Source organism: Hermetia illucens, chromosome 4, assembly GCF_905115235.1.
Source record: "Hermetia illucens chromosome 4, iHerIll2.2.curated.20191125, whole genome shotgun sequence".
In the NCBI taxonomy this organism is placed as follows: Eukaryota; Metazoa; Arthropoda; class Insecta; order Diptera; family Stratiomyidae; genus Hermetia; species Hermetia illucens.
Window position 1 is genome coordinate 157,426,674 of NC_051852.1, and position 13,621 is coordinate 157,440,294.

At 44.7% G+C, this 13,621-nt stretch overlaps 1 protein-coding gene across 2 annotated transcripts in view; it reads right to left on the reverse strand.

The window, feature by feature from the left end:
• Positions 1-2,124: 2,124 nt before the first annotated feature.
• The window catches only part of LOC119654448 (UNC93-like protein), a 110,912-nt gene continuing 99,415 nt past the window's right edge, over positions 2,125-13,621 (reverse strand). Inside the window, exons 7-8 of one of the 2 annotated variants that reach the window (XM_038059850.1) lie at positions 2,437-2,599; positions 2,125-2,320 (exon numbers count right to left, since the gene is read on the reverse strand). In XM_038059850.1, the coding sequence (XP_037915778.1) occupies positions 2,209-2,320; positions 2,437-2,599 (275 nt within the window). In that variant the 3' untranslated portion in view covers positions 2,125-2,208. The remainder of the gene's footprint in view (positions 2,321-2,436; positions 2,600-13,621) is intronic. The other variant, XM_038059851.1, reaches the window with a different exon arrangement.

The following is a 13,621-nucleotide window of genomic DNA, read 5'->3' on the forward strand; positions in this document are numbered from 1 at the left end:
ACTGGAAGGTACTAAGAAACACGTCCAAGGGATGATCGACGAAAAGAGAGAGCTTCACGCATTAACAGCACATGATCCGTCTTCAGTGCTTTGTTCAAACTCTGGAAATGCAACTATCTCAACACCAACATCAAATGTTTCCGTGCTAATCTTGATCCTATTCTATTCTTCAATCCTCTGTAGGCCTCCATTATTAATGGATTGTGATCTATGACATAACATAGAATCGCCATAAAAGAGTTGTACGCGAGCAACGGTAAGCCCTATACACGATGATACAGAATAGTCCACATTCCAGTATGGACAAGTACTATAAGGGATGAAAGTTTTGGGTATTTGTCAAGCATATAATGTTTGGTGCACAATCGAAAGATTATTGGAGGATTCCTTCGAATGATCTACTGCACAGCAGCTAGTTGTTCGTGAACCACGGCTTATGCAGATAGTCTGGTGCACATCATTCACTGCTATAATGTGAAATTCTCTGGTTAGTCAGACGTCATCCTCCTATTCCAGGCGAAAACCTTCGCTGGTTTCAAATAACGAAGCGGTTTCGACTTACTACATATGTTAGCATGAGCACATGGGTTGGGCGAACTTAAAGGCAATGAACGGCGTTCTGTGGTAAACGGAAACAAAGATGTCTCGTTGGATCATTGGCGGGGATGAGGATATTCGCGATCGATATGTGGATGCAACGATCCTGGAAAACTTGCGAGAGAGACGTCTTCAATGGTATGGTCACGTAATTCGCGCTAACGAACACCGAAGTCGATGGTAAGCAATCAACGGACTAGCTTTTGATAAAACAAAATAGGGAAACAGATCACAACAAGTCGACCCCACCTGTGACCACATTCCCTTTGTGTATAAAGTTCTGGATTGGTTAAAAGAAGGACGGGGGAACTCTTCAGATGCTGCCTCACCTCTATCCTGGGAGAGATCCAGCTAAGCTTTTGATCTAAACTGTAGACGAATATAATTCGCACCCTTGTCGTGTTTTACGAATTGTAAAAGGGAGCGCATAACATCTGCGAGCCGTTTCGGTGACGTTGCTCCCAGGGCAGAGGTGAGGCAGCGTCTGAAGAGTTGCCTCTGTCCTGGTAAAAAACCGTAGCCGTATTCGTCCCTCTTTTCATTTTGGAAACTTGGGTGTTAAACCTAAAAAGAGGAGCTCGTGGACCATCAAGAGTGGGAGCAAGTTGGTTTCCATTTGGTCCAGTCCGGCAGCAAGTCGTTGCGGACTTAGGACTCCTCAATCCCTAAAAAAATGAAATTGTCTGGGCTGGTATTGGAGATATCATTGGTCCGCGGACAAATTTTAACGGATATCTAATTTTGGACATAAGCCTGGGAAAACTTACCGGCCGTGGAAGATGAGCCCCTTCTGAAGGTTCCGAGGAGTTTAACAAGGGGGTTCAGGAAAAAGGTGAACATCACAGAAACGTTGTACCAAGAACTAAATGGACCATTGTTCATTTTTCAAAGCCGATCATTCACACGATTAGTGCGACGTCAAGAAACTTTAGAGCGGCTTAAGTGCCTAAAAGTTTCCCTCTTTTCCATAATCCCGAGCCTAGCTATTGGAGAAGTTTATAAGCGCCAGTGAACGGCATACTTCAGTACAGCTATACTTAGGTGCTGGCAGATCTGTACTTTCACCATTTCCCTTTCGGGTCTGAGACACATTTATCTGCCCCCATTCGAACCGTAAAGTCTGTTGGAGTCCATCAAGGAAACGCCCTCTTTCCCACTCCTCTCTATTCTTTTCATGGGCACTGACACCTGGTCGTTCTGGCCATCCCAGCGCTAGTAAACTTAAAACTACGAAGATGCCAAATTGATTATCGGTTTCAGAATCTGGTGAAAAAAATATCTTCGAGAAATATAAGCGATGATTCCCCCTAAAGCTTTTATGTACTGTATTCATGGCACCGTTGGAAGGCATATCTCAAAAAGGATATGTTAAGTATTTAATCCCTTCTTTTTCCTGGAACAGCAATTTTTCAAAACCGGACTTAGATTGGAGCGCAGGCAATATGCGAATGGAAGTTGTGCTGAAACTGTGTACTTTTTAGTTAAATTTGTCACAAAATAAAAAATCAAACAGTGCAAAACCAAATATTTCAAAACAATGGTAACATTTCATTTATTGTAAACAAACACATGCGTCTCATACATCAAGTTAAATATTAACAAACGACGCATTCAAAATGTTGTAATTTGCTGTACTGCAGGCTCCTGGTCGAACACGGCCAGGGTATGGTCGCGATTTATATTTCCTTTTTCTTTTTTCTCAATATATTCGATCGTGCAATAACTGTTGTTCAAAATAAAGATATAAATTACTAAACGTTAAGAAATTCTGAATTTTTTAAAAAAATTCTTTTTTTATTGAGTTCAGTTCATTTTATACAAATTCAAACCAGAACTTACCCGATAACACCAACAGTCATTAGTCCGAGCAAGCACCGGAGCTTCAGATATGTGCATAGCATCGGACTAACAACATATCCGAGAACAGAACCGACAGCTTCCCATAATTTAAAGTTGCTGAATGCTGCAATCTCCTTCCCGGGAAATAGTATTCCGCTGAGTGCTGAAATGGGATATTTCATTAGAGACACATTGTCAGTTGGGGAATATCTGTTAAATTGGTCTAAGCTAAACCGAATGAGACTGGACTAAGAAGTGTGTCCTAGAAATCGGTCCGGTATTTGGTGTTACCTCGGTGGGTACGCTTACCCCTCATAAGAGGACATTAATAAAAATTGAAAATTTCATTTCATTGATTTTCATTTGGAAATATTGTATCGCTCGTATTGAACAGAAATACAAAATACAAATACTCTCCATAAGAAAAACATTTCATAGAGTTAAATGCAAATCAACAAGAAGAAAAAGTAGCTATTTACGAATATTGTTTTCTTTAGCTAAGGAAAATTAGAGGTTCCCATTGTTAATCGAAAAGATAGAAGGCTCAACATAATTATTTAAAAGAAGCTCGTGAATAGAAAATGGTCAACAAAAATTGTAAGGCACTCAAAACATCAACGTTAATAGCATGATGAATGATTAGATGAAACAAAAGGGGTCTAGCCTGGGTTCGAATTCTGCTTTCGGAATATATACGCTGCTAAACATAAGTTCATTACTTGCTCAACGTTAAATATGTAATAAGCCCGGAAACCGTTTTGGTTTTTATGCTTTCCTTTTATAAATACATTTGAGTGCGCATTTGTCCCGTTAATACGTAGCACGTATACCCCACATGTAAAAAGATGTAACTCACTGTATGCGTCAGCATTCACAGTTCCCACCTTTCCACCAAATTTGGTATCAATCGCTATAACTGTCTCCGAGAAAATGCATGTGACGGACAGACACGCAGATAGACAGACAGACGAACAGACAGACAAACAGCCAGTAAACCCATTTGAATAAGGTTTTGATTTACACAACAAGTGCAATTAGCAGACTTACCCGGTGAAAGTCTACCGAACCCTCAGGAGACACGCATCAGTGACTTTACTTGGACAAAATCGGAGAGAAAAGGTAGACCGCGAAAGAGGTCGCGGCTAGATGGGCTAATTCAAGAAGCGACCTGACATATGCGGAATTCTTGCGGATAGTGAAGACAGTCAGTTTCCTCCTGAACCTGGGTGAACACGTGCACCGGATAATATGCAGGCAGAAAGGCCTGGAGAGAGTAAGTCCCACGACATACACAAGAAAAGCGAGTCCTCAGTGAGCAAAGCAGCCGAGGTAAAGGTGAGCCACGACTCAATGCTAATGGAATGCAAATACCTAGATGAGATCACGAAAAAAGCAGAGATCTACGAGGCCTAAAAAACTCAACTCGGACTAGATTCGATCCTTGAGTCCAATGTGATAAGGCTCGGTAATGCATATGATGGTACTCAGAAGGCCATAATAGCCTTACCGTTCGAGGCAACGAAAAAAGCTATTGCGGTTGGCAAAATCGCCAAAAAGGTGTTTTAAATCCCTGGAATTTGGACACATTTCGCGAATCTGCACAAGCAAGTATAATAGATCTAAATTGTGCCGAAGATGCGGAGAAGAAGGGCATATCGCCAAAGAATGCAATGGGAATCCCAAATGCCTGCTATGCAGAGAAACACAGGAGGGTAACATCGACCATATCAGCGGCAGTTACAAATGTCCGGCGTTTAAGAAGGCGATTTCCGCTTTTCGTAAATGAAGTTCCTACAGCTGAATTTAAACCGTCAAGCTCAGGAACCGCTCTCTCAAAGCCTACTGGAAAATGAAATTGACGTTGCCATTATATGCGAATATCGCAGAGATTTTCACAGTAGTGTCTTTGTATCAGACAGAAGCGGCAATCTGGACTTGCGGAAACCGAGCAATCGAAAACACGAACAATAGGCCAGGAAGACGAATTCACACGAGCTAAGGTAGGTGGCATTCACATATTCAGCTGCTACGCTGCGCCGAGAAGCGCGCTAGATGAATTTGAACTGATGGTGGAAAAATTAGCTACCGAAGCAAGCTGCCACAACCCAATAATAATAGCGATTTTAATTTGGGCCGAAGATTGTGGTAGTCGGGAAAAAACTGATAGAGGCCGCATATTGCGTGCAGATAGATACCGATTAAATTCCCGAGGTAACCCATGAAGAAGTCATGGAAGCCGCGAAGAAGATTTGGTTTGGTTTGGTTGGCATTCCGAATAAAGCACTGACAGTGGCCATCAAAACATTTCCATTTGATGGACCTTCGTCTTATGGGTCTATATGTCTGCTAAACGGCATCGGCAAATTTTTCGAACGGGTCTTCAACGGGTTTCTATTAATCACAGAAAACGCGGGTGGTCTCTCAATAGGCAGTTCGGATTCCGAAAGGCAAGATCTACTGTCAGTGCCATCAGCACGGAGCTAGAAATTGCGGAAAAAGCAATGGAGGCCAATAAATGTTGTGCGGTAGTTACTCTCAACGTGAAGAATGCCTTCAATATAGCAACATAGAGCGGCTTTAGCTTTGCGGAAGAGAATATTGTGTTACGATTCGGACGATGGACCTAAGACGCATACAACAACCTGCGGGGTTCCACAAGGATCAGTTCTCGGTCCTCTCCTGTAGATAATAACGTATGACGAAATTTTGGAGCTGCAACTGCCCAAAGGAGTGACAATCATTGGCTTCGCCGACGTCATTGGAGTGACTATCGTGGCACAAGATATTGATGAAACCGATGTACTCACGAACGAGGCAATTTTTGAAATCAGGTCTTGGCTAGAGAAAGCTGGCTTAACGATCGCAAAGCATAAAACCGAAGTAGTTTTGATCACCAAGCGAAGGAAACAAACGTCGACAAAGGCTAGAATTGGTCAACACATCATACAGTCGTAACCAACGCTTAAATACCAAGGAGTCATGGTTGACCAAAGACTGACATTCAAGTCCCATTTTGAAAATTTAGCAACCAAAGCTTCCGGGGCGACCATATTGTTGGTAAAGAATGTTACCAAATATAGATAGTCCTAGGCAAAGTCATCGGCTCCTTATCTCGAGAGTTATCAGTTCCATCTTGGTTAATGCAGCTCCAGTCTGGGGACCTTCTTTGAAGCTGCAAGCAAATAGAAGGAAAATCGTAGCCCCATACCGTATCGTACAACATCAGACGAAACAACCTGTGTGATAGTAGGCATGGTGCCATAAACATCATGGTAAACGAAGGTCGACGCCTCTATGACCTATCATATGCAATCGGCGAGTCCTGTATCTATCGTCGGCAATTAGCATGAACTGAATCTATTTTTGAATGACAAAAAAGATGGGATGATTCACCTGAAGGACGCTGGACACACAGGATTATTCCAGATGTCTCAAAATGGATTAAACGAAGGCGCGGTGAGGTTAGTTACGACCTTACTCAATTCCTAGGCGGACAAGGAGGGTATCATGCATACTTTTATCGCTTTGGGTGTGACGACTCCTCGTATTGCCCGACATGAGTGATGATTTCGGAGGATGCGGAGCATGTTGTCTTTAACTGTCCGCGGTTCGCTGCACACAGAGCGGAGGCGGAAATTGACGCCGGGACACGATTGACACTCGAGAATATCGTGAACCATATACTAACCTCTGAAACTTCTTGGAGGGCGGTGGCAAAATTAATGAAGGTGATCCCCAATCTGCTGAGGAAGAAGGAGCCTCGGAGGAAAGTTACAAATCACAATACGAGGCGTAGTTCGTAACTGATCCTGCCCCGTGGCGTAATACCGAAATGGCAGTCCCGCGGGGTAAGCGAAGGGGAAGGAAGGTTTTAGTAAGTAAAAGTCGGTAGGTTTTGAACCTTTCCACCTTCCAAAGCATAAAAACAAGTCGGAATACCGGAAACTCGCGCTTCGGGTATAAAGGTTTTGTGTTCATCTTATGTAAGAGACGCACATTTTTCTGTCCGTATATAGCTACAAATCCAACATAATCCTTCATATTTTTCCAAACTACGAGACATACGTACATATTACATCCATAGATATTACGCTCACCCTAAACAAACAAACTGCCTATTTCCGAATACTGTACACATATATGCACGTATCTAAATTTATCGTACCCATATTTCCGATCTACTTCTTATATCTATTTGAATTAGGCACTACCCGCAAAGTTCATTAGCACGCATAGATTGTATACCTACACACACACATGTCTGGTTGACAAATAACTAAAAAACTAAAACAAAATAATTGTCTGCGACCCAATTCATAAGAATTCATTTCGTTGTGGTATTGACGAATTGATATGTGATGATGACGTCATGCGGGTTGTAGAGTGAACGAAATTCACAAAAAATTGTAAAGTTTCACCCCCTACAACTTTGTTAATAATAGTTGGATTTTCTTCAAACTTGACCAAACTGTGCATTATATTCTTCATTACACGCATGCCAAATTTTGTACTTCTGGGATGAACATAAGGGGGGTGCCGGGTAAATTTCTAAAATGTGGAAATATACTATTATTAACTTTATTTGTGCAGATATCGGAACCGGATATATTTTGAGGCCTAGATTTCGTAGAGATGCACCACTGTGATTTTTTTCAGATTTTTCGGTTGGATAGGTTCTGAGAACGAGACCTGTTACACTTTTTGTGGGTCATATTTTGAACCCTCACTCCCCTATGTTTCATCTAATATCAAATATTGAACCAAATTCGAAAAGTACTAATTGAGACCTTTCATTTGATACCCTACATGGCTACATTCTGTGAAAAAAAAATTTGCACCCTCCATTTACATGTACGGGGAGCCCCCCCTTAAACTTAACACAAGATGGCGCCACTTACTGCATGTAAAGGGATCACCAGATTACATACTCTCACCAATTTTCGTGACAATCGGTCCAGCCGTTTCCGAATAAATCGGGTGTGACAGACAGACAGACAGACAGACAGACAGACAGACAGACAGACAGACAGACAGACGGACAGACGGACAGACAGACACCGTCTCGATTCTAATAAGGTTTTGTTTCACACAAAACCTTAAAAAAGACAGGCAGACAGTAAATCGATTTTAATAAGGTTTTGTGTAAAAATGAAAGCTCCTCTCATTGAAAGTGAAATAAAAAAGTAATATCATCAAAATGGAAACTCTTTTACTCTCCTTTGGGTAAATACCCAGCTTTTACAAAATATGCTAATGACCATAGCAAAGGCAACTCTTCGGACGCTGCATCTGAAGAATTGTATTTGTCCTCAAGATGAAACATCAGCGATTTTAAATCACATGTATGTATATAAAAGAGATGTACATTATGAAATTGTTTACGAACGTTGTGCCTAGTTCCCGGAATGAGCGTACTTTTTTTGTCGATTTGCATCTGGCTGGCAGGGGCAGCAAAGCACTTCCAAGAAGGGAGCGGACTGCCCTCGGGCTGTACCTGTCATCATTTTAAACGGCGCAAAAAACGGTATCCTGTCTAGGACTGCCTTAATAAGAAATTCCAGACATCCCGATTTTGCGCCGAAGTCCTCCAATTCTATATCCCTCAAAACTGTCTGGCGTCCTGACCTACGCCATCACTCCATCTCAGGCAGGGTCTGCCTCGTCTTCTTTTTCTACCATAGATATTGCCCTTATAGACTTTCCGGGCTGAATCATCCTCATCCATAAGATTAAGTAATCCGCTCACCGTAACCTATTGAGCCGGATTTTATCCACAATCTGACGGTCATGGTATCGCTCATAGATGTCGTCATTATGTAGGCTATAGAATCGTCCATACTCATGTAGAGGCGATAAAAATTCTTCGAAGGATTCTTCCCTCGAACGCGGCCAAGAGTTCGCAGTCTCGCAAGTCTCCGAGGAATGCATAAGGACTGGCAAGATCATAGACTAGTTAGGAGAAATTGTCAACGGTCTCAAAGTGCTAGTCTCCTATCCTTATTCTTCTTCGTGTTTGACCAGTGCGCTTTGATGTTGTTGGTTGATTCGTCTTCGGTGCTGACATTGCCACCATATATTTTGTCTTGCCTTCATTGATCCGCAGCCCAAGATCTCGCCCCGATTGCCGCCTGCTCGATCTGGATGAAGGCAGTTTGTACGTCTCGGGTGGTTCTTCCCATGATGTCGATATCGTCGGCAGAGGCCAGTAGTTGGGTGGACTTGAAGAGGATCGTACCTCTTGAATTTACCTCAGCATCACAGATCACTTTCTCGAGGGCCAGGTTAAAGAGGACACATGATAGGGCATCCCCTTGTCGTAGACCGTTGTTGATGTCGAATGGTCTTGAGAGTGATCCTGCTGCTTTTATCTGACCTCGCACATTGGTCAGGATACCGAATTCGCTCATGGCGAATTCCCTGGCTATGTTATCATGGGCGGCTTTAAAGTCGGCTTTAAAACGCTTTTGCAGCTAAAAATCAGGGATCATGATTTGTTGGTGGATAGGTCGTTCGGGTCAAACAGTTGGTTGGGATAATAGAGGAAAGCAAAGTGCCGGAGACGACGGTAACTTCTATGGAATTAAGGACATTAGCAGGGAGGAAGAGTTGTATTACATGAAATTTGTCGGAGACTAGTATTCTTGCGCCTGCGGCAAGGTGTAAGGAAGTATGATTAGGATGGTGTCTCCCTGTGCGGTTGAAATTTGGAAAAGTGGGTTTATAGCGGTAGTGTAACTTTTTTTTACACAGAACCACTATTTGTGAATGGTGTTCGCTTAGCAACAATTCGAGCTTGTGCCTGCTAGCTCGACTGACTCCAGAGATGTTCAACTGAATGATTTTAACATCCATGGTTGTTTAGCGACACGAAATTTAAACGCTTCTTTTGCTAATCACTGTCACCATAACGTATTCTATCAATTCAATCCGTTAGTACTATATTTCTTTCTTCCTTAAGTTCAGATATTTTCTCTATGTTAACGCTACATTTTTTTATTCTCACTGGTCGGTGGACGTGACTTGACTCTCTGTTGTTTACACAAAACTGTCATTCCTGACATTTTATTCGTCCCAGTCTCATGTCAGTCCGTCAGCTATTTCTGCGGCCATTGAATGCAGCGGTGGAGGCGAATTAATGGTGGCGCCTAGATTCGCGCCTCCGATGTGCCGCCACAGTTGGATGCCATAATGTTCATCATCGTACTGAGCAACATCATGAACTGACGGAATTGCTCGCCGAATTCATGGAAATCTGGTATGATTTGATTAGAAGGTTTTGCTTTAGCATTTTGCTGGTGATGAGATCGATTGCTAGGTCTGCTGGGGCGGTGGCCGCAAGAGCACATAGTGCAGAGCAGTAGAGGAAGAGTGCGGACGTTTAGGGAAGTGGTAGCCGGAACTGAAACATACTTCAGCTATACCGCACCACAGGGTGAATGGCAACCACATAAACATTTTGAGAATTCTGTGCCATCTTACACTAACTCATTTGATTTTTTCTCTCCATCCTTTTAATGCGTTGAGTTCAAGAACCAGCATCGAATCGCAGTAAGCACAAATAATACACAAACATCGGAGACGACCGGGACCGCGATCAATAGGCTGGCCCTTAATCATCCTGACTACCGCACCCGTACTCGTCCTGAACATAAACCTGCTATTTTCAGGGTAGAGTCTCTCCAAGTACAAGGAACACAGGATAAGGGTTATAATTGGCAATCATGAGGTCCGGAATTCAAAGTCGGCTCCCCAGGTAAAGCGGTACAATGCCAGATTGCAGCAGCGTGTGGGATTCTCACCCAGTAAAACCACCTCCACTTCTCCGCCCATATCCCCCGGGATCACCGTGCAGTATTACTTTGCGAGGAGGGCACAACTAAGTCATGCATTCGTCGCGCTTTCCGAGCTCATTCCAGTTCCTGCAGCTTTTCCTGTGTCGCAGTTACTGTTGCGTTTATCACGCTCCAATTTGCTGTGGACCTCAGCATCTTCTCCATGAAATTATTGGGCCCGATAACTGGGTTGAGGGCGTTGTTCCACCTCCCTTTTCCATTCGCGAATCTCAGACAGTGGAACATAACGTGCTGTGGATTCTCAGGCATATTGGCGCATTCGGGACAGCCTGGGGGCTCATCCAACCCAAAGTCATGCAAGCACTTCCAGTATCCACCGTGCCCCGTAAGAAACTGCGCTAAGTGGTAATTCAATTCTCCATGTTTGCATTGGACCCATCTCTCAATTCCTCGGCTCAGTGTATGGATTCAGTGGACTTTTTCACCATTATTCCACCGTTGCTGCCATTTTTGTACAGTTCCTTCCTAGCGGCCATCCGAAAGCCTGCAGTCGACCGGATTCACCCTCTTCTTCGGTGCTTCATTCCCTAGAAGATCCGAGGAAAGCATCCTCGCGATGACACAAACTGCCTCATCAAATACCGTCCTATATGCACTGCGCTCCCACCAGCGTGTGCTGAACTTTCCCTTCCTTGGTTCACTGTGTTGTCCAGTGCGCACGCCCAGACAGGAGCCGCGTATAGAAGGACGGATTTCACCAGTTCTGCGATAAGCATCTGGTGACCGTTGATGATGATGATGACTAGATTTTCATCATCATCGACGGCGCAACAACCGGTATCCGGTCCAGGCCTGCCTTAATAAGGAACTCCAGACACCTTGGTTTTGCCCCAGATCCACCAATTGGATATCTCTCAAAGCTGTCTGCCGTCCTGGCCTACGCCATCGCTCCATCTTAGGCAGGGTCTGCCTTGTCTTCTTTTTCTACCATAGATATTGCCCTTATAGACTTTCTGGGTGGGATCATCCTCATCCATACGGATTAAGTGACCCGCCCACCGCAACCTCTTCAGCCGGATTTTATCCAAAACCGAACGGTCGTGGTATCGCTTATAGATTTCGTCGTTACGTAGACTATGGAATCGTCTATACTCATTTCATAGTCACAGCTGTTATCGGTTATGATTTTCGGCCCCAGATAGGAGAAATTTTCAACGATTTCAAAGTTGTAGTCTCCGCGGCTTCATTGTTTTCGTATAACCAGTGCGACTCGATGTTGTTCGTTCTTTCTGTTTTGGTTCTGGCGCAGACGTTGCCACCATGTACTTCGTCTTGCATTCATTAATGTACAGCCCAAGATCTCGTGCCGTCTGCACGATCTGGATAAAGGCAGACTGTACATATCGGGTTGTTCTTCCCATGATGTCAATATCGTCAGCGTAGACCAGTAGTTGGGTGGATTTGAAGAGGATGGTACCTCTCGAATTGATATCGGCACCGCGAATCACTTCCTTCAGGGCCAGATGAAAGAGAACGCATGGTAGGGCCTCCTGTTGTCGACTAGATTTTGGCCCTCCAATATTAGCATCATCCTTGCTAGAGATAAGCTAGCCCTTCCTTCCTTTTCGCACGCATAATCCAAGTGCCTCTTGAAGCACAACTTGGCATCGATCATTACCTCCAGGGATCTAATGATCGATTTTGAAACGACCTCGTGATTACCAACCCGGATTTTGACAGTATTTTTATTCCTGCCATTGTTAATAGGGACCGCCTCCGTCTTATCTTCCGCCAGATCCAATTTCACCGCTTGAAGCCATGTTTTGATGGCATGAAAGGTTTTACTTGCATTCAGTTCCACGTCTTGATGGTGTTTCACAAATACTACCACTGCCAGGCCATCCGCAAAACCTATCAATGTTGGTTCCTTTGGCACACAAAGGCCGAGCACTCCGTCATACATTATGTTCCACAACTGGGGCTCCAGTATGGAGCCTTGGGGAACACCTGCTCTCACAACATATTCCTTCGGCCCGTCGTCCGTCTCGTACCAAAGAAGTCTCTTCGAGAGGTAACTCCTGATTATCCGGGCTAAGTAAGCATGGACATCCAGTTTAGCCAGGGTGCCTTTAATCCAACCCCAGTTTGGCCGAGTTAAAAGCATTCCTGGCATCCAGCGACTCCACTGCACAGCACTTACCAGCGGCTTGCAATGGCATCGACTGTGGAACGCGCTGTACGAAACTCACACTGCCGCTCCGATAGGCCACCTGCTAGGTCGATGAATAGAAGCAGCCTGATGTTGTGGAGGTTTACGCAATGGAAACAGTGAGAGCGGTAAAGTCCTGGCTAGAAAAGGCCGGGCTGACCTTGGCGGACGCGAAAACGGAAGCGGTCTTAATAACGAACTGCAGGAAAAATAACACTGTAAAAGTGGAGGTCGGTGGACATACGGTCGTATCAAAGCCGGCTAGTAAATACCTGGGGGTAATAATTGACACCAAATTGAGTTTTAGGGAACACCTAGAGTATGCATGCCAAAAGGCCAGTGCCACCACGCCAAATATTGGTGGACCGAAACATTGCCGGAGGTTGGTGCTAGCCGGAGTGGTGCGCTCCATCCCGCTCTACTCGTCGCCTGTGTGGGAAGAGGCGCTTGCAAACTCTCAGAGACGGAAGCAGGTGAACTCGGCTTACCGGCGGATGGCTTTGAGGGTTTGCAGTGCTTTTAGAACCACATCAGATGAGGCAGTATTGGTGGTGGCAGGCATGATCCCGGTTGACATTCTGGCCAAAGAAATGAGTGTCCTGTACAATGCAAGACGTACGGAGGGGCATGCACAGCGTAGAAATGCGGCAAGGTCAGAGTCGCTTGATCTCTGGCAACGCAGATGGGACGAGTCTACGAAAGGTCGGTGGACGCACAGGCTCATTCCCAACATTAGGATGTGGCTTGAGCGAAAACATAGGGAGACCAACTACCACATTACCCGGTTCCTCACGGGACACGGTGGTTGCTACAGGCAGTATCTGCACCGCTTTGGGTTGGATGATTCTCCGAACTGTTCCAGATGCGATGGCGTACCGGAGAATCCAGAGCATGTGATGTTTCACTGCCCACCATTTGCGATGGAGAGAAGGAGCTTAAACCAGGTGTTGGGCAGGAGCGGGACCCCGGAGAGCTTGGTTACTGAGATGCTGGAGTCCGAGGAGAAGTGGCTTGCGGTTGGCTCCGCAATCATCCAAATGCAGGAGGAGTTGCTGAAGGTGCAAAGAAGGAGGAAAGCCGGAAATAGGAGAAGGATGAGTGCCTAAGAGCAAACCTACCCCGCGAAGTAATACCTCAATGGTGGCCCCCCGGGGGGCTGGGGCTGGAGAGACTGGAGGTGGTT